We start from the raw sequence: 27896 nt of genomic DNA, 5'->3' as shown, positions 1-27896 counted from the left end.
AGAGATGTTGTAACGTTACAATAAATTTGCAAATCAGACTTAACACTTGACGATGATTTTCAAAATAGAATCACCTTTAATTTTAAAAATCTATTCTAACGAATTACATCACACGGTTACCAAGGCAGCCAAAAAGTCAATAATAACCCTGTTGGTAAAAAAAGTTCTCGTTAAGAACGATTACTAAACGATTAGAGCGTATGATGTTGTCTAATCCCTTAATAATAAAGGAAGGGGACAACAGACATATCTTGGAAAGTTTTCTTTTTCCTGATGTGACTCATAGTTGGTGACCACTCACGTCACAGGGTTATAACAAACCTTGTTTTGTCGCTTCACGTCTCACAGATTTCCTCTTGAAAGTTTCAGACTCGAGAAGTCAGAAAAAAAAGGGTTCTTCTTGGAAATGCAGAAACGAAAACTCCTCAGAGACAAAAATTAATTTTTCGACGGAAGGAAGTTAATTTAGTTACTGCGTGGCCTATTTGGTACGTTATAACTGAACATCACGGGGTTGCATTTTTTTATCTGCTATTACTTGTTAGACAAAATTTCCACAAATTCCTGTTGCCTCAAGGAATTAATAATTCTCACAATAATTAATTATGTAAAACTCGAGTATCAGAAGCTTTATTTAAGTTATAATAACAGTATATTCCAACCACTTGCGCTACTTTGCAGCAGTTTTACCTACATTGTTTCAAAGTCTAGACGACAGTACATGTTAGTATTGATGCATGTCTTTTCTAGACACCGAGTCAGTCACCTTTAAGTTATGTAACGTATTAATAAGTTTAAGCGTTCTAAATTGAAGAGTTGAAAAACGTTTGTTCATCAACATTTTGTCCACATAACAGATGAAAGTGCTTCAGTTTTTCCTTCTCTCTGTGTATTTCGCGCCTAATAATGCATAGCAGTGAGATGTATAGAAGTGAATAATTTAAAAAAAAAGTAACAGTTAACGCTTTTATCAGTGAAGCTCCAAACACTTCAAAGGTACTTCATTGATGCCTCCGTACACAGGACCGACATCTGGGGATGCTCACTCATTTTGGTCGGATACTAACGCGGAGATACCTCGATCCCAAAGAAACTAAGTAAACTCGTATGATTTCTCCCTCAAAGGGAACATCTATCGACGGGATAGATAGATAGATTGCCTGAAGGAGGTCATCAGGTTACTAAAACGGCTTACTGTTACCTAAGATATGCGAAGATTTTACGTTAATCAGCTTTCGTAAAATTAAAATCACACCTTTTTGAGCGAAGGGTGCTTTATGCACCAAAGACTATTTCTTTAAGTGGGGTAAAGTGCACGCCACACCCCAGGGAATATTTCTCTCCATTTGAAGCCTCAGTTTTACTTTCTTTGATTTATCCTTGTGACAACTATCACAGAGACACTTTTTAGTTAATTTGGTTACGTAAAAAGACTAATCACGTATAATTCGTTCGTCTACTCAATCATGAAAACGATGATATGATCATGACTCCTAAATTATACACTACAATGCAAAAATGAGAATATCTGTCTAATGAGTCCGTAAACGCTCACTGTTTTCCAAAGAGTTTGATCCTTTTTTAAACTAACTTGTTGCCACTCTAAAAATTTCTTTCCTATCCTTATAGCTAGTGATTGCCTTTTCTTTCAATATCCCGGCATAAGACCAAGCTTAATTTATTTCTAACTGAGAAAAAATCGTTTCCATTTTTTCTCCATATTAGCGTACGCTCTTAGTAAATAAACCAGGTGTCACACCAGAGACATAGTCGTTAAAGTTGATTATATGAATGTTTTGGAATATCAGGAAATCTTGCTTTGGTTATTTGGGTGCCAATATCGGGTAGAGGCGTACGTATGATACCATATGAAAAAAGTGTCATGAAATAATGAATTTGGCTTCGCTGCAGGGTCCTTAATTGATAGTATTGCACTTGCCCTTGATCGAGTCAATGCAATATGATGCAATGCAATATGTATGATGCTGGCACTATGCATCTGAAATTGAAACAAACAAACCTTGGAATTAGAAGAAATTTCATCGGCTTTGAATTTTTGAAGGGACTGCTTATTGTTTGTCTCCTGAGGAGGGGTGAGATGAGGGTAGTTGACGATGTTAATTAACAATTAATCTTGTATGGTCCCCCCCTCCCTTTATACTCCGTTAGTGACGACAGATCCCAATGAAATCCACGTGATCCCCCCAAAATCCTAAACCTCCTCCCCTATCCCCCCTGAGTGACCATGGTGATTCAGCAGGGTCTAAGTAAGTAGTCTGTTAAACCCATTCCCTACTCATCAGCCAGCTGCATTTCGAGCAATAACGAACATTTTCTAAGGTAAAATTTTCCCAAAAACCAAAACATTGTGTTTTCCGCCTTAATTTTACCGTAAATTTCCTTGTTGTCGCAAGCCTCACCTCTGGTATTCCTGCTTTCAAGATGACTCACTTTATTTCCCCAGACATTTGCTAAAAGAGAACAAATTTTAAGAAACCGAGTTTATCTCTTTGCGATTTAGAGCATACAGTGCGTCACTCCAATCCGAGTATGAATAGGTACCATTACACCGTTGAGGAATTTTTAATGAATGCATTACTAGTGAGGGACCTTTATCGTCTGGAGTGGGGAGGGGATTTTTGGGGGGATCGCATGGTTTTCAGGGAGAATGGAGGAGGATCAGTCGTCGCTAGCATAGTAAAAAGGGGAATTATGGAAAATAAGTGACTGCCAATAAACTGCCAAAGAGCGGGGACGAGGGGAGGTGGGAAGGAACATTAGAATATTAAAGAGCCGACACAACAGAACTTATTTTGACGGGTCCTTTATCTGCAAGGCATGGCGTCCCATCTGACAGCAGACATAGCGCAAATGTTTCAGAGATTGGTGGATAAGCTTTAAAAGTAGAGCAATTCAGTATTCGTACGCAGACAATACTAGACACACAAACTTACCCAAGGTCGATATACAGATCTTTGTCTCACATGAGCATCTTCCCCCAGCAGACGATTCATTAATATTTTCCAATGTTTCATCTGGGCCGCACTCTTGTTTATTTTGTTTCTTCTTACATAACCTTGTACATCGCGTTTTGCCGTTCTTCTTGCAGCGGCACTTGAGCTTGCAGTCTTTCGTAATGAAAACGCGACCGCGCCTAAATCGTCGACCATCGACGTAACAGAACGATTTGGGAACTGAAAGAAAGCATATTTTTATTCATGGATAGTCAGGTTTCTTTTCTAAGATAACTGCCGGGCTCACCATAAGGACGCTATAAACTTATCGATATTCAAGTATACTACAGTTGACGTACACGGATTAAACAAATATAAAACTAAACTATATGACGACTCAGGCAACCTGATGACAACAAAACAAACGCTAAACCACTGAGCCTAAAAGATGTGGAGTTAGGACCAGTTCATATCATTTAAATGTTTTCTTTAACTAAACACATTAGTCTTACAGTCTATTTGTACTTGATACCAGCGAAGCGTCAGGGTAACTTGGCGAAATTCTGGGAAGCGAGGAGGGGTGACGTGTTTTGACCAAGGATGCCATGAGGGGAGGGATAGTAGATTTTATTGCTCCCCTGTTTCAGTTAAAAAATGACCGACTTTTAGATGCCTGTCAATAATCAACATTTTCAATGACGGTTCAATAGTCACAATTCCAAATTTCTGGTATACTTGCTCTACCTTTAAGAACCCTTAGTTTTTATCATGACTGCTTTTTATAACCTGAGATCTACAAGCATACTGTAAGAAGAGCGGCAATGTTTTCTCGCCACCCGCTCTAGGGGCCACATGTAAACCATTGGACTGTAGAAACCCCCCCCCCCCCCTAGCATATAAAATAGAGTCACCTGGGACACATTCCTGTATGGCGCACGAACAGTTATTTTCAAGTTGTATTTCACCGTTCCTTTTGGGCCGTGTTCCCTTGGGACAGATATTTTTCGAGCACGTCGGCGCACATGATATTTGACCGTTTTCATTACATCTGCATGTCTTGGAGCAGTTATTCAAGCTAAATGTCTCTCCAACTTTGTACTTTTCTCCATTTTCCTTTCTGAAACACAGAACTGGAAATAGAAAATATGATTATGACATATCACGTGATGCACGCTATAGATCAAACAAACGCTCTTTGGATTTCCTGTGTGCTTCATTATTATATTATTATATTATTATATTATTATTATATTACCCTCATTTTGCGCCAAAGAACTAATTGATTAATAAAGGCTATTAGCAAAACTCGAACTGAAAGATATCTTTTTTGCGCCAACTTGCATAAAGATCTGAAAAGTGATAAATAGCAACATCTGGCAATCAAAACTGCAACAATTCTCGGACGTGATTGATTCTCACCGGTTCGATTTGAGGACAAATCATGCTCGTAATTAACAAATCGGCTCTAGCCTCGCGGTCGTCCGATTTTGTTAATCACTCGTATGATTATAGACCGAGTTGGACTCTACTCAATCATGATTCCATTACTAGCCACGCCTAACCTCAAAATCTCAAGGATTAAGCTCTCTCCCTAAGTTTTCTTCGGCGGCTTTAAATGGAAAGTCGCTGTGTCTTTAACGGCCATTCAGAACAAATACAAGGCTTAGGCGTATGAAAACATGATTGATGAGGGCTGGATTAACCATTTTAGTTTTCCTCACGACGGGAAGGAGGTCGAAAAAAACAACCCCGGAATCCTTTAGACACAAAACATAAAGTTACTTTATCAAGAAAACAGAATAAGTTTCATTATTTCCTCTACGAAACGAAAAACGCTTTTTGGGCATTTTTTTTATTTAACAGCGATCGCGCCTTTCGAGGGTACGGAAACCAACGTTTAGACACGGAAGTATATTGGATTTATAAAAACACTGTCCGCTTCTTTCGATGCCAATGTAGTTGCGTAAAGCACATTGGCTTCAGTCTTGACAAGATAAGCAGCAACAGGCGTGCATCCATGTTTTTTTTTTTAATAGATCTTATTCTCAAAACTGTTCTGTCATTACCAAGGCCAAGCAAACTAAGTGTATTTACTGCTCGAGTTTGAAATCCTTTGGCGCCATGTCTGATCTATGATTTGAATCATAGCGTAGCTTTTTGGAGCCTGCTGAATGCAGCTAGGTGTGAGGAATTTTAATAAAGCTAGCTAGTTTTTATCAGTTTGTGCGACGGAAGGCTTAGTTATTATCACAATTTTTTCCTTTTTTGTGAGAAATACGATAAAGATTCTGAAGTGCTTCGCCATTTGGTTTCGTGATAGAGAAATGTGGAGTCTTTACTTCTACTCAACGAACAGTTTTAGAGACTCTTCTTAATTATTTCTCTTGTTTAAGAATATATAATTTTTCGTGTCAATTCTCTTTTAAATTGCGTAATAAAACTCAGTTTTGCGAGCGTGATCCAGAGGCCACAAAGGGTGTCACCGAAACGCCAGGTCATTATATCCAATTGATCCGCCAGTTAATCTTTTTATCTTTTAGTCGTGTTTACCATTTCACACGAATGCCCAAGGCGCATCAGGACGTTTTCTGTCAAGCTAAACTTTTTCTTAAAGGAATTGAAAAAAAAAAAAAAGAAAAAAAAAAAAAAGAAAGAAAGAAAGAATTACAGAACACTAGGTGAGGAAAATAGACCGCAAATTTTTGTTCTACTCTACTGATCAAGCGCCATTAACACGGCCACATTCGCATTGCGAGACCTAATGTTCTGGGTATCACAACATTCTACGGTTCCTCACAACTCCTATTATCAGACCACCACCCAACAATGAGCGCCATCGCGTGAAGTCCGAAACACACGCGCACCGTAATAGTACCTTCTGTAATCTCATTTCTTAAATCACTGTTAATCCTTTTTACGTTGTTTTTTCATGAGGGTCAAATCGTTGCGTGCGTCCAGCTACAGGAGTCGATCACGGGAAGGCACAAGAGAGAAAAACAAAATGCTCAAGAAAGTCACGAAAAATATCAGTGGGTGAGGTTACAAGTTCAAAAAAGTTAAGCAATATTGCCAAAAAATTTTAAACTCTACTTTCCCACCACTCTCAAAAATGTTTATTCCAATAGTTAGAAACCTGTAGAGGACATCACAGAATTTCTCTCTTGCCTATTAAACGCTGAAATGAGGCTGCATATCATGAAATCGCCAGAGTCATGTTTCTGATTGTTTTTCAATGTCCTAATAATGATTTATGACCAAGTTAATTCCATGACCTATGGGAAATTACGCACATAAGATTGAGTAATGTGTTTTGCAGCAATAGACATCAGCTTAAATGTATTTGTTTCCGACAAATCTGAAACGTACTAATGTTGAACTGTAGACATAATCTGCCTTAACTGGCAATCATTCGTAAACTAGTTAATCAGTCGCCTGGGAGATTTGATGCCCTTGAAAAACAAGGGTTTTAAAAACAACATTATTTCATCGGTTGGCAAAACAAGAAATAGGTTGACGATTTCATAACAATAATCTCTCATCGATATTTCTCGGTGTAACGCTAACTCGAGACACAAAATTTCTCTCCCTGCCCTTTGGTTTTGGGAATTAACCTCAGATCTATCCCAGATGATGATTTTTGTCCAATTACTATCGATAAATATAATCTCATGTGATCTGAATTGACTCATATCAAAACAAAATTTTTTAGAATGGAGAGATGGAAACTTATGCTTGGAAGTAAGAGCGATGTTTATTGTTTTTGCTCGATTGTGGCACAAAGAAAAACACTGAGTCAATCAGGTGCAATCATACCTCAGACCTTTGGATTGCGCGGTGGAATGCCTTGAGGTTAAAGTCTTCGTGGGGAACCAGAACTTTTGTTTGTCTCTCACTCCTCTTGGTGCGAGGAAACGAATAAAATCTTTCGATTGAGTAAATGCCCAAAACAGTTTAACCTTAAACTCGTTGTAGTTTTCGGTTGTCTGTGGCTTTACGCAGGATTTTTCTGACAGGTCATAATTAACCTGGTTGCGGTGTTACAATAAATGCACTTATGTATCCGTGTTTGTTGGTTGTAATTATCAACGAAAGGAAAGGAATAAAACTGGGGCGGCCTTTTCCGCCTAAAAAATGTATCTCATATACAAGTTTTGGCCATACATAGATAAATGAACGAGAGAGAAAACATTACACCTAACCTAACTTATTGTTTTCATGTGATGAGACGCGTTGATTTAAAACGTGCTCCCAAAAGGCTCTCGAAAATAATATTTCCTGCTTTCTAATTGGCGATAGAATTACCACACTCACTCGCTTTGCGGCTTCTTAAGTCAAGGACACTTTGAAGAGGATTAAACTGGAGATAAAATATCCGAAAAAAAACCGACTGCATTACTGTACGTATCTTCTGTCTCAAAGCCAATAACTGTAGTTTTGTAACCTGGTTAAGACCCGGACTACTTAGCTCATAAGTGGATAAAAAGGGCGGTGTCCAAGTTTGGATTCTGCTAAGAGCTACTATGCCAGACTTTCGCTGAAACGTTATCACCTTTACGACAGTTTACTTTGTATCATATAGCGATAGCTCTTAGAGATTAAAAACTCATTTATGCCTCGCATAATGTGAGCTTGATAACAAAGAGTACCGCAGGACATTAAAAACACGCAAACAAAAAAAAATAAAAGGGGAGAGTTTTTGAACGAGTACAAGACTATCGCTAGCACATGTTATCATAAGTTGTGCAAGTAGATCAAAACAAACGTAAGCGTGAGAAAATGAAAAAAGTTGATTTCACGATGAATCATCGTCTCGAAAAACAACTTGCTTTGTACTCAGGAAGTGTATTAAAAGATTTCGCGTCGTGAAAAGCTGGTAACAGGATTGCCATTCCCGCGAGCTCTTGAAACCAACACTCACATGCATACGCAGGCGTCCGCCCGCAATGAAACTGGCGTTACCTTTTTCAAGGGCGCAGAATCTTCTCTTACAAGTACAACGGCCACCTCCTGAAACAGCTGGGTATTCTTCCTCTCTCAAGACACTTCCGGGGGGGCATTGAGTAGGTGCAGGAGTAGGGCAAATAGGCAGACAGCTTAAATCTCCATCTACCGTACAGTAGCACTGCGCAGAACAGTCGGCCGTGACAAACGTGGTGTCGGCTGGGTGGGTGTTCCCCTCGAAATCACAGCTTGCTTCATCTGATGATGAAAACAAAATTAGCAATATAATACTAAAAAAACCAACAACTTAATTTTTACCCAATGTTTAAATGGCGTCCCCTCAGAAAGGAGAAGAAGATAACTGAATACTCGTTAAAATCATAAATGTTTTGTTCACCTTTTGAGCTTGTTCGTTGTGATACACTCTTGGCTATCACTGCAAAGTGAAACATCAACAAATTGATTAGAAGTGGGTCATCTTTTACAGTGATTCCGAATAGTGAAGGTGTGTTTCCAAATCTGCCTTACGCCTGGCCCGAGATTCACGATTGAAATTTTAGCAACAATTGATATGATTAAAACCACCTCTGTTTGGCCTGTTCAATACATTTGCAGAAGCCAAAACATGACTTAAATAAGATTAACGTCAATTCGGACATTTCATTTGCATCACCTTCAGCAGCGATTCAAGTTGTGTCAACGAAAAAAAAAAAAAAAAGAAGGAGATGACAGTGGCTTAGTTTGGCAGAATTTTCGAAAAGTCGTCACCCGAGAGATATTCATTCAGTTTAACTTAAAAATACATCAGCAGCTTATTTTTAGCTTTGATGAAAACAATCTGACAGAATAAATTCCTAGTGAGACTGACTTAGACATTCTTGCTTCAAAACTTGAAATTAACACATCAATTTTCATGCGCAGAGCCCACGCAAAACTGCAATCAAACGATTGACAATTAAGCATCACAACATGTACTGGGTTTTCCTGTCAAACGCCGGAAAGATGGAAAATGCCAACACAAAGTAAGAGGTAATGATAGTGAAGTATCTTGCAATGATTGGTACAGAATGTTTCTGTCTCGACCCATGAGGCAGCTAAACGAACTAAATGTTGAGGAATGTCACTTTCGCCAATATTTGTCAATCTTCAATATTCAGTTGTTTTCCAACGCGTACACCCGCACGAAAACAAAAAAGTTGCTTTTTTTTTTTAAAGATTTCAGTGATCAAGACGAACAACGTACTAAATGCACTAACGAAGTAGGGGCGTGAGCCTTTTAATGTCTCAGTTTAATGTCAAAATTGTTTGTTTTACTTCGAATTAGAAATACAAAGTACGATTCTCTCTAGCTTTATACCACGCCATTCCAAAGGAGCGAGTTATCAACCGGCTCCACCACGGGACCTGTGTGATATCGATTACTTTCTGGCTAAGCTGATTATAAGAGCTGAAGGATAGTGTCTCTGGGAAAAATTCCGTGCAGTGGTTGGAAACACGGCTATCTTCTTTACGTTTGTTTTTCAGGAGGAAGGGTCATGACACATACTGCGCACCTGAGTGGTAAAACACTCTTATTTTAATAACACAGGATAGCTTATAAAATCAGCAATCGGTGAATTTAAACAATTTCAGAGCCGGGGAGTCTTGTCTGTTGATTTTATCGTCCAGTCGTCGTCACAAAAATTAGGCTTTGCCTGGTCTATCTAAGAAAAAAAGGGGATAAACTCTTGGGGGCTCTTATGTCATTTCAGGAAAATTTGACGCTGAAACTACGCCTTAATGATAAAAACAATCTCCTCTGGGCGAATCTAGTTAATTCTTCAAAAGCACGATGTTTTTATAAGTCCTGCATACAAGAAAAAAAATCAACACTGTTTCTCGGTCTTTCAGTCCAGACAAAGGACGGCAGTGGTGACATTACGACATTGTCTTTTTTGGAATGTAAAATTGCATTATCTTCACAATGTTGTTTAGACGCTAGGAATCGTTGCAAATGAGCGTTTGGCGGTTCGTATAGCTCTCGTGGGATTTTTAGCATCACGAACCTTTCTTTGATAAACGAAAGATCCTCTTAGAAATCAAAGGTGATCAGATACCTGCCTTGTCTGCTCTTTTGTAAGTATGTACTTATCACTGTCTTGTGCACGTCATTATGTATGCGTCAAACAAATGTATAAAGACCACTAAGATTCCCTTGTTAGCTCCAACGAAGCTTAAGCACTTACTGAAACATTTATCGCAATTTTTCAATTAGAAAACATTGCTGTTGCTCAACTGTCAAGAAATGCTCGAGATCATTTTAAGAGAGATGTTGCGCAAAGAAATAAACGAAGTGATTCCACTTCAATTAGAAGTCAATGAAATGCATTTAACCTCACCTGAACAAAGTCCTCCAAACGTTGTCAGGATCACAAGTACTTGAACAGAAAATGAACGCATGCTGCCGAAGAAGTCTTTGGATCTCCAACCTGTGTGGGAAAGTGAGAGCGAGTCTCAGTGGAATTGTAGTCTGCCAGATAGCCTCCAGTGAGTGCCAATTAAGTATTCGCGATGTACTACAAATGAAATTCCTTAAAGCTTTAGCATTCGTTCACCACACCAACTCGACGAGCCTCACACCTTTTTCGATTGTTTTCAATGCAATTACTGACCGCAATGTTCAGTTGTTGATCGTTTGAGGTTATCGGTATGGCTTCAGTCATCCGCTGCTGCAATGAAATTGGATGTACATTAAGCCGTTTGTAACAATATAGCAAACAGATGTGCAAGCCCCAGATGCATCACGGGCAGGACCATATCTGGTGTTTTTGTAACCAGTTGGAACTATAACATCTCAGTTTATTCAGTCCACTGAACTGCCGACATTCTTTAGACTAGAACCATCACAAGCGCGTTAATCCATTAAGCACGCCAGTTGTATTTTTTTCCAAGACAAAAACCTCACTCAGCAGCTTCTCGGCTTCAGTTGCGTTCCAAACTATTCCGTGTCCTTAGCGTAAGTGCTTCGCGAAACGACTTCCCTAATTTTTAAAGGTCTGCCGGTCAACAACTTTTCAAATCCGTTTTAGGCATTAAGCAGAGACGACTTTTGCGATAATTTCCTACAAAACAGCCCACTAACAATACGCTCTATTCGTTTAAATCCGTTTAATTGTTGGGAATCTAACTATGACTTTGTTAGTGGTTTGCGGGATGATTTAAATTGAACGGAAATAATTAATCCAAGGAGTAGAAACTTCCAAGTATTATGTAAGCACTGCCGGCTGCAAAACAGGACCAATACAGCCCAGCAAGAAGAAAGTTCTCGTAAAACGCATTTCCAGTACAGATTCGCAAAGTCGAGTGGGAGGTTTGATCCAATGAACTTTTTTTTCCTGTTTGCCTTTTACATAAAAGAGTGGTGGAATATTCTCTTGGAATGTTATTCATTGCATCTTGAATTCTTCAGCAGGCGGAAAAACTCACAACCACAAAGATGACATTCTTGAACGGATTTTCGAGTGCTTTATACCTAAAAAAGGGATTTGAGGATTTCGGTGGCGTTCTCTAGAGTATTTCATGTCGCCCATCCATACCACACGCCGAGTTCGGCTGCTTAGTCCGAGAAGTGTTACTGTGTGTGTTTAAAGGATAAAGACTACTGTACAAACACTCATGTGGTTATAAGCCCATACAATTCTACATCTTTCGACGAATTAAATGCGTAGAATTTCGTCACGAACTGTGAAAACGGCGTCCGATGCATGTTTTTGAATTTAGGAAAGATTTGTTCTTTGTACTCTCTGTACTGACTGCTTCGCTGTGTCCACCGTCCACTTTTCCGGGGATATCAAAAGTGTACGATAGCTAAAATGTCTTTAGAGAAATTTTCAGTTTGAATCTTATCGGACATATTTCCTCACTAGAATTCCATACCTTCGAATTAACTCAATGATTGTATCAATACAACCTCTTTGCCGCTTTCTCAGCCTGAAAACGACCCAGTTTGTAAAACGAGGTTTCGCTCAAAGTTAAATGGACTCAATGATTTTAGCTAAAAAGTTGCATTGTTTGGAATAACTCGCTACGTGTTAACTGGAACAGTTTGTCGGATATTTTCAAACTATGGGGATTATCCAGTAAAAAAAATAAATAAATAAGGTAGCGTGGAAGACTGTTTTACAGAAATTCCGAAGCACCTAAATTGAAGAATGGGCTCAAGAAAATAAAAAAGAACAGTGATTTCTGGGGAAAAAATATCCTATTAAAAAAAAAAAACAGCCGAGTTGTTTAGCATAGCAAGCGAGTTTGTGTGCTGATGTGTGGTCGACTGAAAATGTAGGCTTCCTTTCTCTCTTTTCCAATGCAGCTAAAGATTTAAATTATTAAATAAATAAGGATTTTTATCATAGTCCTACAAGTCTGGTTCGCACTAATTGACAATTTCCGATCGCGATGTATCGACTGAAATTTTTTTACATAAATTAATTAATAATAGAATAAAAGAACAGTCTAGTAGTTTGGCTTTGTTTCTAAGACGATGTAAATTGGATCTTCTTATCGATGGTCTTGGCGTGGGAAATTGCGGATTCATCTGAGGACTAAATCAGAATTTGGCTATTGCGCAAACAGTCTTCTAGCAAATTTCCCACGACCGAAAAAACTGATTAGCGCGAAATCAGGAAACGTCATTTTCTTCAGTTTGATCGATGGTTGCATCATGTTTCGTTTTTATTTACCACCGTTTTCAAATTTTAAATTCGAAATTTTTCGTCCTACGAGTTCCAGTATTAATCGTGTGTAACTAAACGTGTTAATTTGTCCTGAATTTGTCTTAAGTTCTAAAGGTAACCTCTTGGCTTCTTTTGTGGGACGCAACCTTCGGGGCAAATGATGACTGAAAACAGTACGTCTTCGTTGTCATCCCGTATCAGGACACGTTTTGGCTTTTTTCCCGCATTACTGATATTTCCGGAGATCCTGGAAACATATAATTATGCGGTCTACAGACTGATTTGAATGGAATGTGAGTAAATCCTTATAGAGGCGAGTTAACTTTCTTGTGAATTGAAAACAAAAAGGATAGCGGTAGACCGCAGACAAGAGCGAGCGACATAAATCTTATAGGTCTCGAATCCCGCCATCTTTTTGCAAAGAACAGAGACAATTTACGAAATAAAAAACTCCCCAGATACGTTATCTATTCCTTTCTTATCATTGGTTAAAATAAATACAAAGTTACTTTCTCTGTTTTCGTTGATTTTTGCTTATGCTGACATTGAATTCCATCCAGTTTTCTTCTCAACAAAGGAGTGCGCAATATCCGGTCAAAGGAAAATACCTTCCAAGTACCTTAACCTTGGAAGGACTTTCCAGGGCTTGAAATTGTTCGTTCTGTGGCAAAACAATGTCATAATCCTTCAATCTTCTTTAGATTCAAAGAGAGCACAGAAAGCGTAACTATTTAAGACAGAAATTAGGTGACGACTCCACAGGAGTTGACTCGTTAAAGACATTCCTCTAACCAAGAGCACTCGCCTCTTCTAAGAGTACTTCCTGAAGGACAAACTATAAAAATGGCCTGCCTTTATTTCGGATTTATTTCCTTTATGATGTGAACAGAGCAGTGAGAGCTAAAAAAAATTCACTGCCTCACACGTTGAACTAAAACAACTCATTCTGCAGTCTAAAAAAGCGACCTTGAGCAAGAAACATCAACTGACAGAGACCTTGGAAATGACTGGGTCATGTTTGTGGCACATCCTTGTCTACGATCGAATCTTTCATTACAAAGATAACGACTCCGATCGGCGCCAAAAAATATTTGAGTCAAACTATTCCCCTGTCATCAGGAGGGAGTCACAGCGTTCGTGCCTCCACAGTCAACGAACGTATTTCAACATTCGATATCTAGCGTGTTGAGTCCGTTCATTTGCGCTTTCGTGCAAAACACACAAAAAAAGCACACGTTTACGAAAGCTTTACTAGCTATTTAACCAGCTCTGAATTCGATAGTAACATTCGTACATTAGACACAAGAAGGCCTTTCTATTGCATTAAAGGGAGCTGTGAATAACTGAAAAAGTTCGGCAATCTGATTGCTTTCTCGAAGTGTATGTAAGGTACACCAAAGATAAGAAGACATTTATCAACAATTAACTTCAACATGCTGTAAACTCGATTACTGCGATCTGGCTTCCAAAAGCTAGGTAACCTAAAATGCAAAAATGTTTAACATGAAATGACATATTTTTAAATGTCTCACTTCTTTTGATCGATGTGTCTAAATGATAGTAATTCTTGCAAATCTTTACATAATTAAATTGGAGCATTAAGTCAGATATATTACTCATCAAATTTTTCATTGATTAAAACATTTGTTCACGGTGACTCTGTGAATCTAATCGTTAGGTATTTGTTGTTACGTAAGTGATTGTCTTAACTTTTTACACGCTTTGTCTACAGACTTTATTAGTTATGTAATGAATTAACTAGGAGCATACTAACAACCCTTCAATCGACAAGGAATTCTGCCCGAGACTCAGGGTTCGTTGATCCCAAATCTTACCGCGGACGCGACGGCTGTAAATTAAACGTAAGGCTCATTAAAAAATAATAATGACAAAAAAAGAAAAAACAGCTTAGAAAAAAACAAATGCGCTGCAAGCTACAACATTAGCTTTAGCCGGTTCCCCACTGCGAATATGAGCTGTATTGATGCGTGCCAAGACAGATTTGCGGAAATTCTACAACTTGCAGGAATTGTCCTCGTGTCTTGGGCCGGAAGGCTCAGAAGTTTCACGCTTTTGACTTGCGCTCATTTCATTTTCATTCTGCCTGGTTCCCTCAAAGCTAAACAATTCTTGATTACTAACTAAGCCTTTTTAAAGATATTTTCTAAAATAGGTTGCACAGGTAAACTGCACAAACGGTCTTACGTAAGCTATATTACAGCCCATGAAAGTTTCCTGTTTACCCTTTTGAAGAGAGCATTGGAGCAGTAAGGGGCAACAGTTTTCATAACAATGGGAAATAAACGTCTAACACTTCTAGAACCCAACGTCTGCAATACCCAACTTTTCGTTATGTCCCTTGTATGATGATCAACAACTGTTTGGTTAAGATTTCTTCCAATTTCAAAACCCAATGACAATTTGAGGTCATTTAGAAGAGCCCTTTATCATGGAAGTTTAACTAACTTGGAAGAAACATTACACTTGTTTATACACGTAAAACAATCAAGTTCAAAATGTGTACGTGACTTATGGATTACGTTGTCTTCAAAAGACTAAGGTGTAAAAGCATTAGTTTTCTTTAGGATTATTGCAAGACAATTACATCTGAGAAAATTCCGTCTTTATCGATGGATAATTTCCTAACGTTTCTTATTATCCGTTAAGTAAAACAAGTGTGGTTAACAGCTTTAAGTGCTTCATATTAAAGATTCGACAAAGACATTTGTTCATCAGACGTTCGCAGCGAATGCTAAACGCCATGCACTTAAAAAAGCAAAAGTTTGATCAAGTTCTGAACCAGAGATTTAAGAGCGAAAGAATCGCGAAAAATTTCGGTAACAGTCAACTAACCCATACCACTACCTTACCTTGAATATGATACTCGGAGCTGTGCTTTGGGGTGCAGAACGTGAGAGCTGTGGTCTAACTGCTTCGTTAAATAAACAAACCTAACCATATATCTTTTTCGTGATCTAAATTCCCAGGGAAAAGGATATCAGATTACCTGAGGTGCTCGTGTGAAGTAATACATTCAATCAACAGCTGATGAAGACGCGGCTAAAGAAAATGCGATTTACGGCTGAATTTCACCACTGATAAAACTCAATTAGCAGCTCAGATTGTTCATTTCGTCATTGATGGAAACGGTATTCAGTGGAAAGGCGCTTCATTCAAACAGCAGCACCTTAGGAGAATCGTGTAAAAATATGAGAATTGGGAAAGGTTACGAATGGATCGTCTCCTCATTTCCTGTTAGAGGATGTGCAGCTTTTCGTCAACCCCATCTCAGTGCTATGACAACTTAAACATTTTTCATCGAATGCATTGACCACGCGCGGGATGTCAACAGCGAAAAAGGAAGGATCCTCACCAGGTGTACACGCCTCTCTCTTGACCTGACACGCGGGGTTGGAGGCGGGGGGAGATTCCTTCAAATTAATTGTGTCTACTCCGGGATTCAAGCGGTAACTCGGCTTTTATACACAACTTATGACGCAAAATGAATCCCCCTTTTATTTGATTTATAGAATAAAAGCACTGCACATACCTTTCGCTATGATGTATGTCTTGGTAAAGAAAAATAAAATACCTGAGTCACTTCAACTGACGTTTCTCTTTATAAGCTTCGACAAAGACACATGTCAGTCTTAATACCATTTCAAACATCCACTGATAGTTTTACCCTTTTCGGTACCACACTGCATCCAACGCCTGCCCTTTTGTAGAGATTAAGACGGATGAAATGACTCTCTTTTGAGCCAAGCAACCACCGTATCACCATTATCATAGCTACCCCCTGAGACTTAGCAATAACAACGTAAACACATATTTGGATTATACCCTCTTGTTTTAAGAGTGACTGACTCTAATCCAAATTTCTGAAACATGAATAAGGAAATAGATATTCTTTGCGATACTCAGTTGTTTTCAGCCCTGACACAGTCCAGTGTAAAAGGTACGAATCGAGTTTTTCTATTATCAAGTGTTGCTGTACAACGTTATAGCTGAAGGTTGTTTGTTTGTCTTGTTTAGTTTTTTGCATTTTTGTGAATCGGTGCATTGACTGCTCCTCTTGTTGCACCATCAAAGTACGTAAATTTGGTTCATGAAGAGATTGCTTTCCTTTCTCTCTGAATTTTTTCATAGTATTGGCCATTAGAAACTATCAACAAACCATTGATTTACGAATTCTTTGAAGCTTTGATGCTCCACTTTCTCGGATGTCAAGTTGACGATCTAAATGAGCTTTTGGGGTTTTATTTCTCCGTCAATACTGTGCAGTTTCCGTCAACTTCAACTTAGGAAAAGGATAAGAAGTTTACACTTCAAATGGATACTTCATCAGCTGTACATCAATGATTGAAAACACGTTCACACAAAGTAAAAAAGATACCGGTAATTACTGTCATTATGATCAGAACATCCCGTGCCCGTGGTGAATGACCTTTCACACTGAAGAAAGGAAGCCCTCATCACTCAATTGCGTTTCTTTGCGTACGCGTACGTGAAGAAATGATCAAACTTTATTTACGCCTAGAGGGATTAAGATGCTACCCTTCTGTGCAGCGCTTGTGGAAGGTGACGACACGACTTGATTCACGGAAGAACGAATACTTGGTGGTTTGGCAGAAAAAGTGAGTTTCACGCTCCAAGTGGTTAAATGTGGTCTTTGTCGGTGCATTTCAAACGTCTTCGGTTGATTGTTGCTTTGATTATAAACCACTTTTGAAATCGAACTGGACAAATACTAACAATTGCTAACAATTCTGCTGCCTTTTGGCTTTATTTGCTATTCGGTATGATTTTGGTTTGTTTCTGTCCCCAAACGCACTGATTAACATCTCCAGACAAAAACAAAAGCCCCTGACTAAAACAAAAATAACAAAAAAAAACATACTGGTTTCCCGAGAGTCCCTATTGACGCATGCTCAATGGTTCAGCTTTTGCCACGCGTGATTCGGAGCGTTACATTCACCTACAACAACGTCTCAATTTCTATCACTTTCTTTGTTGTTTTTTCCTTTTTTTTTGTTAAATTGTTCTGTTTACAAAAAGATTTATACAAGTGCAGATTTTTATGTTATACTAGATGATATTTTTATATTCAATCTGCAAATGACTTCTTTCGAAATTACATTCCCTCATCTAGACGGGAGGGACTTGGGAGAAATAGGGAAAAATTTGCATTTTTAGGTTGAAAGTGCCGTCAGATACTTTGCATTTTAAGGTTGAACGTGCCGTCAGATACTTTGCACCCGATGCTAAAGAAACCTTACGCACAAGCACTATACAATAGACTTATGAAATGTCGTGTTCTTTCCCAATTTTAAAAGTGTTTCATTCACCTGCTGTCAGAACGGAAATCGCCGAGAGATCTTTTTATTGCCATGCATATATTGTTTTTAGTGATCTTTTTAGATGATGTGTAAACATTAGCTTTAAGTAACTTTTATAACGTTAATTTAATGTAACTTTGGCCTCTGGCTTCTTATTGACAGCAAGTTGCTTTCAAGCTCCTGAAAGGACCAGAGCCTTAAAAAAAAATTTCTTGACTTCTTGCACACTAGAGCTAACAGTAAGACGGAAGGAATTCATAAGTTGACAACAGATGGGGGAAGAGAAAATACCATTTGCCTAGAGACATGGTTAAATGGATAACAAATCGTGTCAAATCAACAATAATCCCTGGCTGGTATTTTCTCTCATCTAATCACCTTTCTGCACGACAATGCGTTGATATTCAGGGTAAGGAGAAATTCTGGGAGTGAAAGGGCTGATGGAGAAGGCTTACATTAGAATTTGAAGCTTTAATCCGAGGTAAGGCTTAAAGCACAGAAGTACAACGCGGAATTTGCATGACAACAAGATCTGAGTTTTGATAACTTAATGTTTCCATGAGGGAACATGCAATGGCGAAATAGATTTTTACATAAATTTTTCACAAGTGGTTCAGATCGCCGTCTTTGGTCTTCAGATAGGCATAGCTAGCTTTCTCGTTAGCTGATTGGACACTCGACGAAACGTTTGGCGTCTGAATAGTTAGCGAACACAGCATTTGGAAAGCCTCAGGCGTCGTTTCCAACACCTGCCTAGCCATGAAACTACTGTGCGCGCGAAACATATTATAAGATAGATAAATGCCAGCCTCGAGCCGACTTTACACTGGTTGATTAGATTCGCGAATATACTGAAGGAAAAGATACGGTTTTTCCTAATTTTGGTTACCAGTAATTTGAATGAAGTGTCGCTTCTCCAATCGTCGGCGTTTGAGCTAGCCTTCCCCTACAAAATAACATGACGCGGAATCATGGACACAGCCATTTTTATTACAATGCAACCACCGAGAACCGTTGGATACTTAACTATATCTTTTTTTCATTTGTGGTACTATGTCTTTTTACATTAAGGGAAGAGTATTTTTGCCGTACCGCAGCCAGTACAATCTCGGCAAACAGTTTTCAAACTGAAGGAAAAATTCCGATATTTGTGGATGAAACGTAACTTTTTACTGTTAAAGTTTCTCAGCGTCTTCGTCGCCATTTCTTCCTTACTTGTAACAACTTACAGCTCAATTGAAGGAGTTTGAAAATTGACCAACAATGTGTAAGAGTGTTTTTCACTCTTCGCCTCTGAGTAGTTTAATTATGAAGAATTTTCCTAAAAATTTGTGATGTTGATCAGAGAGTCTTAGTTTTAAGCCCAGATGCGGAAAAATTCCTCGCAAAAGGTTGTTGATCGAGAGTGTTATAAGAGAAATTCCATGATAATATTATTTGAAACACTGTTGGTGTACTGAGTTCGCAAGTTTCCACATTTTTTAATAAATTAGAGAGAAAAACAACCCGTCAATGATCAAGTTTTGTTTTCCTAAATAATTGTAAATGAATATAAAACATGTTCTTGTCGTTATTGTTCCCTAATTAACTATTAATGGCCACCATAGGGTGAAAATGCGGATTTCCTAAATGCCGCTCTGGCAAAGCCCACCAGCCGGCTGATAATCGGCCGGTTCAAAGTGAAAGCTATATTTGATCCGCTCCGCATCCTTTGTATTTCCATTGATGATAGGGGGTAAATCGCTTTCTAAGTACGAATTAAGAGTCAAAAACAAACTCCCATCATACTTCCACCTTTGACAAGTTGGCACGCCAGTCACTCTAGCCGACAGAATAGCTCTTAATTCGATAATTTTTCTAATTTCAGGGCTCAGTGTAATAGAGGACGGAAGGCAATAAAGGAATTAAGCAATCTATCCGGACAGTTCTCATTAATAACGGAATGGAACTATTGGAATACACTCTAATCCAGCCGATGATAAATCATATAAAGGAAAAAAATGAAAGAGACACTTTGCAAAACCCAAGAAGCACTCATCGATTGAATATTGGTGTGTCTAAAAAGATCCGAAATGTTTATAGAAAAAGATGAAGTTCTCAGCAGCCTGTTGCGTAGCACCGCAGGCTCAAGCTCATCCGTAATGGAGAGAGCTGTTTGGCGTCATTTCAAAAAGGCACAAAGATTAACAATAAGTTGAAAAAGTTTTTTGTACCACTAGAAAAAACCATTAAATAATCTTGGAGTGCAGCACTCGACGGACATCAGAAGCCGGTTACAGAAAGCAACAGTTATGGTAGATTGCAATACAGCCAATTCATTAAATCTGCGGCTATCGCCTGTAATGAAAAACACTTAAGTAAATTCGATTGTTGATGCTTTAAGTGAAAAAGGGTGGAAGGATTGTTAGAATTTATATCTAATTTTAAGTAGATATCAAGTTACTTTGATTCGCAAGAGAAAAACAAAATTACCAAAATTCTTTTCAATTGCGGGCCCTGTAACACGAGAACTAATCATACACAAATAATCATTATTTGTTTTTGTTTGTTTTGAGTATCCATGACCACAAAGAGTTTCACCGGAATATTTCCGAAAAAAGAATACAGACAAACAGATATCAACATTAACCAACAGACAGTAACAACATCATTCCCTACAACAAAACTAAATTGTTGGAATAACGACCTTGACCGCGTGGCAACATATTATTACGATTGGATCATTTCTTCCGAAGATAACCCAATGGCTGAAATTCACTAATACCAATTTATGGAAATTATTTGGAAGAAAGATTTTATCTAACGTTTGTCACAAAGTATAGAATGCATCGGGGTCATGAATGCTCCTTGTTCATTTAGATGTCAAACACCCTTAATTTAATTTCATCAGCTTAGCTTTTATGCAATTGAGAAGCTGGGAAAACAGTTAGAAAATGCTCAAAATACTAAGTAATGTAATTGAAAATCGATTGAGGCAATCACATATAGCAGTGTTGAAAACCGCTTGAGGGGTTACTTTCGCGCTTTTATTAATCTGGAACTTTCTACGAGCAGTGATCAACTTTTCGACAATTCTTATTTCGTGATAAGTTGCAAAAAATGTTGACCTTGACAAATTACTTTTGCCCACTTGGAATTTATCGTCGCAAATGCTTCGGTAATCTAATCTGGGCTTGCTTTTCGATTTGCCAACACAGTTTAGTGGCTAGAATCAACAGATTACCCCCTCAGTAAAATCATATCGTCCATTCCTTGCCGGTAATTGATCAAAAGAGAGATGTGTTTGCAGGGCTGTCACAGTTAAAATAAAGTTAATCTTTGTTCGCGCGCTTATAGGTTCATCGGTTGTGCAGTTTTTGGGGAGCAAAATGCCGTTAGTGTCATTTGATTTATCTCAGCCAATTCCAGTTCATGAGCACGTCCATCTTATTAATCTTCGATTACCGCTGTTGTCGAGAGAGCGTTGATAGAATGATGCGAATTGTCACAAAGCACAAAATTGTTAAATCGTCGGGCGGGAAAGGTTAGGAAGATAAGTAAATGGTATGAAATAGATGAATATCATTTACGTTCACTAGAAAGTTCCTGTCTAAGCTGATATATATCGCTATTAAAATTTCTAGCACTGAATAAAAATCTCTCTAAATCATTACCTTTCTTAATCTCTTGCAGTCTCTCTTCCCCTGAGATGAACTCTAGCAGGCAATATTCTCAGTAATCAAGAAGAATCAAAGTATTAACGATATTGTCCGCCTGACAGTTGAAGCTCCAAGAGATTTATGAATTGTTCACCCGGTCTGGAAGATCTCTTTAATGGTAGGTTAGGTCGAGAAAAAATAAAGAGATTTTGACCTGGGTGGAGCTAAGATACTTTTTCAGGATTAAACCAGAAAATCGTCACTTACGAATTTAATTCTCCACAAAACGTCAGCTGGTGATTAGAGCAACACACACAGAGGTAGGCAAATCTTCTGGCTTACGTAGAGATTTAACCGATGGGCAGCTTTCTCAATCCGCTTATATCGGCAATTGATGAGTTCCTGCTTTGCGTATCGTGCTAAATGGTATGATGCCTAAATATTATTCTTGATTACCATCGTATAAGCAGGGGAACTGTAATTAGCTTAGTCTGTATTGAGTATTACGTGGTATTTTTACAAGCGGACTCGGAACTGTTTACCGACAAAGAACGTCGTACTTTTTGTGATGATCACGGATGTTGCTCGATTATAACGTTCAGGAACAGCCTGACTCGGGTACAACATGCAGTAACCTTTTTGAATACTTGAAAAACGGATTAACTCGTAAAAGAACTTAGCATAAGTGAAAAGATGCCAAATTTCAATTTCTGATCGAACTAACTCTTTTCTGAAAACAACAAACAGAGGAAATCCTGGGAAATAATCCCATGTACAAACTGATGTTAGCAGCAATGCGATTGTTAATTTGCCTTAAGCTGATTCCGCATTTTCGCAATTGTTTGAACAGATAATCGTAATTTTCCAGAAACGGCCAAATTATCGATCAATGCGAGGTAAACTTTCCCTTCTTATTTGCTTAGATATTACTGCGTGCGCAACGATCAGAATCAAATCGGTTTTTTTTTGTCTGTTTTTATCATTGCTTGGTTCGAACGTTACTGGTGTTTTTCAAAGACTGAAGAAGAAATACAAGTATTTACGCCACAGCGTCTGAGATTATTGGAAAAATATGTCAACTTCTTCCGGGTAAAGCGAAAGTTCTAGCATCAGAAACTGTCGACCACACCATATTTTGCGATCTGTTTTATTCTTGCGGCCAAGATCAGCGATAAGTCGAAGTTACTTGGCCTAAAGATTAAAAGCAATTAACATATTATCAGCTTAGCTTTATGTAAGGTTTTTAAATCCCTTTTTCGACTTTGAATATCAAACATTCCTCCCGTATAAAAGAAGTTTGTTTTAAATATCTGTTCTGAGAGAACAGTGGGCAGTGGAGAGAGGAATTTGATCATCGCACCCTAACCAGTCGCAAAAATTGGCAATGAGTACTGCATATAAACTCGATGAAATGCCGCTTTCGAGGGAACAATCAAACACAGGAAATACTTAAATTAAATAGTTTTTTGTGTAACATTTAGAGGTTAACGTGTATCTTGAGCCACTCCCTCCTAACAAGATGCTGAAAGCTCTATATTTTCGCTCCTCCTTTGTCCACGGATAAATTACCACCACCTCACTCGCCCGAAAAAGGCTTCTCACTATCCCTGTTCCACAATGATGCCCTATGTTACTGGTACGATCAACAAAAAAAAAAATCGGGCAAGTGACCAAACATACATTTTCATAATTCTTTGTGCGATCGGTGGTGACATGTTTTCTGCCTATTTATTTTTAAGTGTTGTTGCCGATAAAGATACAATTTTAACAATATTATTATAAGCACATTTTCTCTCATATTTGAGATCCGTGACTTTCACTACAACAAGTCCAACAATTACAACAAAACAAACAAACAAAATACAAACCAAAATTTATCCTCTTAAAAAACGTGTGAGACCTCCCCGTGTAGACCGAACCTATGATCAACAAAATACTCAGAGAATGAGATGGTGGCGCCGCAAGGCCTAAGTGGATAAATTAACTTAATTCAAAATCTCTGAAGGATCCTGAGGTCATGAGAAAGAAATCGGGATATTCGTGAAACAGTCAAGGGCGATCTCGTTCTCGCATCCTGGTTTATGTTTACGACTTCGTTGTAAATCCCAATATTTTTTTAAAAGATCGAGTGCGCAGCGTGGGAAATTACACAAGTGTTGGTAAACTTTTCAGTTTAGTGACGGAATAGGCGAGCTCTATGCAAACCCTCCGGTGTAATACTAGCTCGTCTAATTAAGTTAGAATCTTCGTTGAAGTTAGGCTGTTAATTAGGAAGACCTGCCTTTAATTTTGCCGACCTTACCGCCGGCGGTTTTGTTTATGGAAGGCATCAAACCGGCATGCAAGTCATTATTAACTTAAATAACGACCTGAATAATAGAAAACATATAATTTAATTTTTTTAATTAAGCAAATTTAGAGCCGTCAAACTATTATCCACTTTACAAGACAGTCATGGAGACCTTGTAGATCTGATGTGTCCATTAAAAGTATTACTGGCATTTCAATAGTCATTTCGTTCGGAAGAAAACGAGATCACCGTCCATTAAATTTACAGTCATAGAATCATGTAAGAAACAAGTTCGTCAGGTTGAAAATTCCTAAGAAACCAAAACAAATAAAATTCGAAAATTCACTCCCCCTCTGCATCGCCCCCGAACACTTCCTTCCTGAACTCTTCATGTCTATTTACGAGCTTAGCAAAAGCTTTTGAAAAAAGGGAAATTATCTTAAATGACCAGTCTGTAAGGAACATAAGACGTCAAGTTGTGGCTTATTTTCCCTGCTCTGAATACTTTATTGTGTTAAGTCTGCATCGATGTTGTCTTAAAAGATACTTCAGTAGGTTGGTGATCATGGCCTTCCTTTCTCAGACAGAGGCTTCTTAATAATAAGGCCGGGGAGAAGCATTGTACCTTTGTCTAAATTTGTGATTTGGAATGATAATAATCGCTCAGGATGTGTGAGTTAACACTGTGATGAAAATCAGCAGGTAAGAGTATTCTTGAGGGTATATTTTTCCAAATGGCAACATTTGAATGTGGAGTAATTTCAACTTTGTTCATAAACAGCAACTGTTCTAGATTTAAAGCTAACCGCTTTTAAAGTCATCATCAACGGCATCATCATCATCATAAAACAAGAACATGGGGTCTCGCTATACTCCCCGTTAAATATAAATGAGTGCTTCTCGGGGCTCAATATAGGTCGAAAAAATGCCATTAACACTTTTTGGTGAAATTCATGAATCCTTTTATAGTATCAGATACATGTTAATTTCAGTTTTGTATTGAAAGTTCCCGACCCCATATTAAAAGAATTTTGCTATACATGAAAAAAAGGACGAAAGAAAGAAAGAATAACATATTTTTTTGTTGTTGTGCAAAACATAGCTTCGAAGTTTTTCACTTCGACGTGTATGCCTCCACATTAGATCTGTCTCACATCGAATATATAGGGCATGGAATGAAAGAAACGTGCATCTAGACATGTTTTGTAAGAAAAAAAACTCGTGATCTTCTTAAAAGGTGCGATTCTTTTTCCTATGAACGTGACCAATCTGCATCATTTCCAATTGACTTTCTTCTTTAAATCGCGGTAGTAACTCTCGGATGGAGAATGTTTGAAGTCTACCGGGTCAGCTTAGAAACGAGACGTAAATATCGTGATGGACCAAAAGCTATGATGTTTTGCACGCACACTCGTGATGCGATTAAAGACTAAATTATCACAAGCTAATATGTCTAAGCCCATCTAAAACATTATTACCGACTTTTTAGCAACCTAGAGGCGGGTTTTTCTGTAACGTTTTTTTATGAGTCACCAAAGAGAGTGTAAGCAGAACATAACTGGCTATTGGCAAAATGCCGCTTTCCTTTAACCGTTTCATGACTCTTGTAGAGACTTGTATGTCTATTGTGAAGATCTAAATTATATTCAAAATTGATTTAGAAAGATTCATTAGTACTAGTTCAGATTGTGGCCTAAAGAAAAATGCTTTTCCGTTTTTCGCTAGCGTGGGAGTTAAGAAAAAAAATTCACTCCCTCGCGTCTGTTCCAATACAATACAATTTCGACAGTGCTGATCACAATACCATGGACAAAATTTTCGTATTTGAGCCTATTATATGGAAGAGTCGATCAACTGGACCTTTGTAACTCAGTAATAGAGAATTGGACCTAAAAGTCTCAAGTTTCGGCTGAGGTAATCATATCTGCTTTTCTCTAAGATCGATGAAGAGCAAAATTAGGGTTTTTATGTTCTTGTGTCGTTCTGCGTTGGCGTAGACTTTACGCAGACATAAACTGGTAGTTACTCTCAGACAGTGTACTGAGGATGACGTAAAAGGCAAGACATTAAAAAAAAACAATAAATGGTTCTGAAATATGTTAAATTTTGTTCGGGCACAATGGCCCGAGTAAAACATACCTGGTATAGATCCTGAGGAGGTCAGTCAATGGAGGGAACTATGAAGGAAGCACTTTGCAGAGGTGTAGTCGAGCTTGCGGACTTCCAACTCTAATGAAAAGAGGTGCTTTGTCCTGTTGTTTACCGTTCTGCAAGACCCGACGTTATTATTCAGGAGAGGTGCTATAATCAGGGGCGGGTAACATCATACTAGACGCCAATAAATAATTCTATTTACAGTGTATTTCAAGTTCAGATAATATGATTTCGATCTTCTCGTAAATTACCTCCTCGCCCCGGCCTGTCCGCACGTCTTGAGTCAATGTACTATTTTAACTTTCTTCTAACGTCACAGGTTAACCTAGTGACGTCTTAGCTTGATGGAATAATGAACAAGGTTTTTTCGTTTGCAGTTTTCGACAGTTTAGGGACGGATGTGCACAAACAAGATTTGTCGTTATCTCCGGTTTTTTTCATTCTTGATCTCGATTTTCTGAGAACCTTATTATTACATGCTCCGGCTAACTAATTGCTTGAAATATGTTGTTTACGAGCTTTATTTAAAGTACCTTTGCATTGTTTTCTTATGTAATGATAATGCCAAGAAGAAACAACAGCTTTTTACCGTACCGAACGTCAGAATAATCATGAGATAAAACGATCGGGGTTCTGAGCAATATCATCAGGAAACATGATGGCCTAAATACGAGCCAGTCCATAAACTCGATCTTGGCTGCCATCATCCGATGTTTTGCTCGATTAGATTAACAATACAGTCGGCGTAAAATTCCTATTTATGCTAAACAAAGAATTTGTTGTAAATGGCAATGAAGCCAGGTTGTCATTGCTGTTGTTTTTGTCGGCAGAGGGATCGAAAATGAAACAGGCCCACAAAACATCTAATTCGAGCTTACTTGCTCTTTAATCTAATACACGCGATTCCGACGAAAAACAATGTGCCAGATGAATTTTTTTCTTACCTAATGAAAAGCTTGCCACGCTTTTACACTTTCAAATGAACTAACCTTAATTTAGGCTAAATACCACAAGGTATACAAATGTTTCATTTACATCTGCAGATAAAACTTTTACTTGCGTATGCCAATCTGTATGTTAGATGACTAGGAAGGAAGTAGATGTAAACACATTACGATTGCAGACAAATCTTTTTAGCCTTACAATTATATTTTACCTTGTTAGAGTTCTTCTGGTTCCACAACGGCGTCTTGTTTCCCTCACGTCAGGTGTTAGTCCCATGCAAGATCGTGGTTTGCAGGCATCTCATGAGCGTTTTACACTAACACTTATGATAGTCAGGTTTAGCCGGTCGCCATGTTTGATTTTGGTATAAGCGTGAAAGTAGGAAGGGAAGATTATGGAAAAGTAGGAAACAAACTTTTCCCTTTTTTTTCTCCCTTTCTACTCTCGCATTGAGAGCTTTATTTTTTCTCAAACCTTCCTATGCTTCGAAAATCGAAATTGACAGCCACACATTTATTTGCTTGGAAAAAGTGTGCATTTGCTCGCCGACATCACATCACATCTACAAAAGTAGGAACTTGTTTATGTGTTGAATAATGGTTGCTCTCATGCGATGCTCCGCTGGATTGAACCAACAAAATAGTCTGAGTAAAATTTGCTATGTATATTACACAAAAAAAAACCTTGTCAATGGTAACAATGCCTCTTTGTTGATGTTGTTTTTTTCGTACGTGGGAACAGAATGTGAAAACCAGGGAGCTTAAGTTGTCTCGCCGACGCCTAAGGGAATGGCGATTGAATAAAATATATTTTGTTGTCTTTGTCTCAAAACGTTTGCGAATAGCAAGATGCATTTACCGTATTCATTTGTATGAGGTCTCTAAGACTTTACATCTTAAGTAGCATTTACTCTTTCCACGACT

At 38.3% G+C, this 27896-nt stretch overlaps 1 protein-coding gene and 1 long non-coding RNA gene across 13 annotated transcripts; one reads left to right on the top strand and one right to left on the bottom strand.

Annotated features, from left to right (window-relative positions):
* Positions 1 to 56: 56 nt before the first annotated feature.
* Positions 57 to 27236, bottom strand: LOC113673260 (uncharacterized). 12 transcript variants are annotated; one of them, XM_089191358.1, is made up of 11 exons: positions 27185 to 27236; positions 27064 to 27113; positions 26014 to 26141; positions 10515 to 10603; positions 10274 to 10363; positions 8293 to 8331; positions 7914 to 8153; positions 3866 to 4084; positions 2955 to 3194; positions 2421 to 2471; positions 57 to 1999 (listed from the first exon to the last, which is right to left on the bottom strand). In XM_089191358.1, exons 5-11 carry the CDS (start codon positions 10332 to 10334, stop codon positions 1992 to 1994), a joined length of 858 nt encoding a protein of 285 aa, XP_089047484.1. In that variant the 5' UTR covers positions 10335 to 10363; positions 10515 to 10603; positions 26014 to 26141; positions 27064 to 27113; positions 27185 to 27236; the 3' UTR covers positions 57 to 1991. The 12 variants fall into 12 exon arrangements, with proteins under 12 accessions (XP_089047484.1, XP_089047483.1, XP_027045442.2 ...); XM_089191357.1 differs by having other exon boundaries at positions 10547 to 10603; positions 27185 to 27235; XM_027189641.2 differs by lacking the exons at positions 27064 to 27113; positions 27185 to 27236 and adding an exon at positions 26280 to 26366 and having other exon boundaries at positions 10547 to 10603.
* On the top strand, positions 17093 to 21593 carry LOC149035754 (uncharacterized). The gene is made up of 2 exons (XR_016182211.1): positions 17093 to 17244; positions 19814 to 21593. It is a non-coding gene; the product is annotated as an uncharacterized LOC149035754 (long non-coding RNA).
* Positions 27237 to 27896: the final 660 nt, after the last annotated feature.

The sequence above is a fragment of the Pocillopora damicornis genome, chromosome 13 (assembly GCF_964200805.1).
Source record: "Pocillopora damicornis chromosome 13, jaPocDami1.2, whole genome shotgun sequence".
NCBI classification, from domain to species: domain Eukaryota; kingdom Metazoa; phylum Cnidaria; class Anthozoa; order Scleractinia; family Pocilloporidae; genus Pocillopora; species Pocillopora damicornis.
This window is presented reverse-complemented; position numbering and strand designations above follow the sequence as displayed.

Bases quoted from the DNA above. Each gene is read 5' to 3' on its own strand.
- LOC113673260 (XM_089191358.1), bottom strand. From the start codon at position 10,334: ATGCGTTCATTTTCTGTTCAAGTACTTGTGATCCTGACAACGTTTGGA. The intron at 8,154-8,292 runs GTGAACAAAACA...TTTCATCATCAG, and splicing joins ACAACGAACAAGCTCAAAAG to ATGAAGCAAGCTGTGATTTC. The intron at 2,472-2,954 runs GTAAGTTTGTGT...GTTCTCTTTTAG, and splicing joins GATCTGTATATCGACCTTGG to CAAATGTCTGGGGAAATAAA.